General features: G+C 39.4%; 1 protein-coding gene across 2 annotated transcripts in view; it reads right to left on the bottom strand.

Moving 5' to 3' along the window:
• Positions 1–1,038: 1,038 nt before the first annotated feature.
• The window catches only part of LOC122249398 (uncharacterized), a 3,099-nt gene continuing 1,637 nt past the window's right edge, over positions 1,039–2,500 (bottom strand). The window contains exons 2-4 of one of the 2 annotated variants that reach the window (XM_086532835.1): positions 1,813–2,500; positions 1,470–1,770; positions 1,039–1,268 (exon numbers count right to left, since the gene is read on the bottom strand). The exon at positions 1,813–2,500 is cut by the window's right edge and continues 1,478 nt beyond it. In XM_086532835.1, the coding sequence (XP_086388961.1) occupies positions 1,130–1,268; positions 1,470–1,770; positions 1,813–2,500 (1,128 nt within the window). In that variant the 3' untranslated portion in view covers positions 1,039–1,129. Of the gene's footprint in view, positions 1,269–1,469 lie in introns of both variants that reach the window. The other variant, XM_043010205.2, reaches the window with a different exon arrangement.

Raw genomic sequence — 2,500 nt, 5'->3', positions numbered from 1 at the left:
AATAGTAACACATATAACGATAGTTGTAATGATTACGATGGTAATGATGACAGTGATAGTAATAATTACGATAATCCTGATATTAATAGAACTATGATATTGATAACAGCGACAATGATGAAAATGATAACTGTAATAACAATAATGGTAAATAAACGTATTCAGTGAATGGCTGTGATAATTCTTCAAATTACTGGCAGTGCTTAGGCAAGGCACTCAGTCAAATTCCATTCAAACATGTAATGCTTCAGTTATGTTCAGTGCCATAGCCAATGTCAGCATATTTACACCAATAATAGAATCATAATCCTGTAATATCAGTGCTTCATAAAGTGAAAACAAATTTCATTCAGACATGTAATGATGATTTAAAAGTAAAGTCGTATTCAGTACACCAATACATATATTGTGTCCATGCGGTATACTGGAGTTTCCCATTTTCCTATTTCCCATTCGGTCAGTAACACCCTCTGGGTCAAATAAGAACTTTAATGTCCTTTTTTTGGATATCTCATACCCAAAAGGCTACTAATACCTGTCTTGCAATTATTACAATTCACAAGTGTTATATACGTATTTCTTTCAACTGGATTTTTATTTTGCCTTTGTATTGAATCATAGACTGAATCTTAAATAATTAAGATTCCTTCTCCTTTTACATAATCATACTGATACGTGCTTAACTGAAATGCCTAATCAATCAAATCATATATTTATGTAGTATGATATAGGGCATAAGTAACTCAATGTGACGTATAACATAATGATTATAGACGTTCTTTGAGAGCAAAAACAGCTTTGTCCATTGGATGCCCTTATACATGAGGTCAGGCCTGTTCATTATGATAGAAATTGCTTTATTGAGTAACTTTTTTTTTTTTTTTTTTTTTCTTTTAGTTGATGTTTATAAGAATGGTGTTACTATTGTTAATAAAAACCTAATACTGGTAGTAATTCAATGAATAATTTTATGACCTCTCTTGCTGCTTTGTTTATTCAATACATCTCTCTGATATGGATAACACTAATAGAAATGTGTAATACTTAAATTTTATTTAGTAATATATAAATATACATTCGTTGTCTCGGCAAAAAATAGATGGCACAGTCGTCTTCATCAGCAGACTTGTTACAATTTTTCTTCAGGGCGACCAAATTGCTCGTTTGTGTAGTAGTAACTAGAGGATTCCTGGCAGGGAACAGCATCGGCTGGCACCTTGCAGGTTAGTTCCTTTTGGTCGAACACGGAACCCTCACCGCACAAGAAGCTAGGAAAAAAAAATCATGATTACTCTTTTCATGTGTTTTTAATTCTACTGCTTTGCTTATTATCATATGTATGTTTATCTAGACTAGGTCAAAAGTCTTGAAAGTGGATCAATTATACATTTATAGTTTCATTAGCTATGTAAAAACAGTTAAAGGTAATGATCATGCTTTGATATACGAAACAGTATTATGAAACATACCTGTACTGATAGGTTTCGATGGCGCCATTGGAGAAACGAGCAGGATAGCAAATATGGAAGACGCGGCAGGTGTTCTCCTCATCAGCGTAATAACCATATGGGCGGTCGAGGCAGGAGAAGGAGGTTGAGACTCTTCCTAGTAGTTGAGAGGCTCCTGCTGGGAGGTTCAGAGGCTCAAACACTCCATCGGCTGGCACAATTCCGGCTTGGAATCCACTTCCAAAAGCGGAACCAGTTTGTGCTCCACTGATGCTTGAACCTGAGCCAAATCCACTTGAACCTGAGCCAAATCCACTTGAACCTGAGCCAAATCCACTTGAACCTGAGCCAAATCCACTTGAACCTGATCCAAAACTGGAACCTGATGAACCACTGAGGGAAGAACCGGAACCAAATCCTGCACCAGACTGGAATCTACCACCAAGGGAAGTAGAACCAAATCCAGATCCAGAAGACAAACCTGATTGTGATCCACTACCAAGGGAAGAAGTTGAACCAAATCCAGAACCAGAAGAGCCAGACTGGAATCCACTGCCAAGAGAGGAACCAGAACTAAATCCAGAACCAGATGAGCCAGACTGGAATCCACTGCCAAGAGAGGAACCAGAACTAAATCCAGAACCAGATGAGCCAGACTGGAATCCACTGCCAAGAGAGGAACCAGAACTAAATCCAGAACCAGATGAGCCAGACTGGAATCCACTGCCTAGGGAAGAACCTGAGCTAATTCCAGAGCCAGATGAACCAGAACTAAATCCAGAACCAGATGAGCCAGACTGGAATCCACTGCCAAGGGAGGAACCAGAACTAAATCCAGAACCAGAAGAGCCAGACTGGAATCCACTGCCTAGGGAGGAGCCAGAACTAAATCCAGAACCAGAAGAGCCAGACTGGAATCCACTGCCAAGGGAGGAACTTGAACCAAATCCAGAACCAGAAGAGCCAGACTGGAATCCACTGCCAAGGGAGGAACCAGAAGAGCCAGACTGGAATCCACTGCCTAGGGAAGAACCTGAGCTAATTCCAGAGCC

The sequence above is a fragment of the Penaeus japonicus genome, unplaced genomic scaffold, assembly GCF_977035675.1.
Source record: "Penaeus japonicus unplaced genomic scaffold, GWHDUDI00000001_assembly GWHDUDI00000038, whole genome shotgun sequence".
Lineage (NCBI taxonomy): Eukaryota > Metazoa > Arthropoda > Malacostraca > Decapoda > Penaeidae > Penaeus > Penaeus japonicus.
Note: the sequence above shows the minus strand (reverse complement) of the source record. Positions and strands in the feature narration are given on the sequence as shown.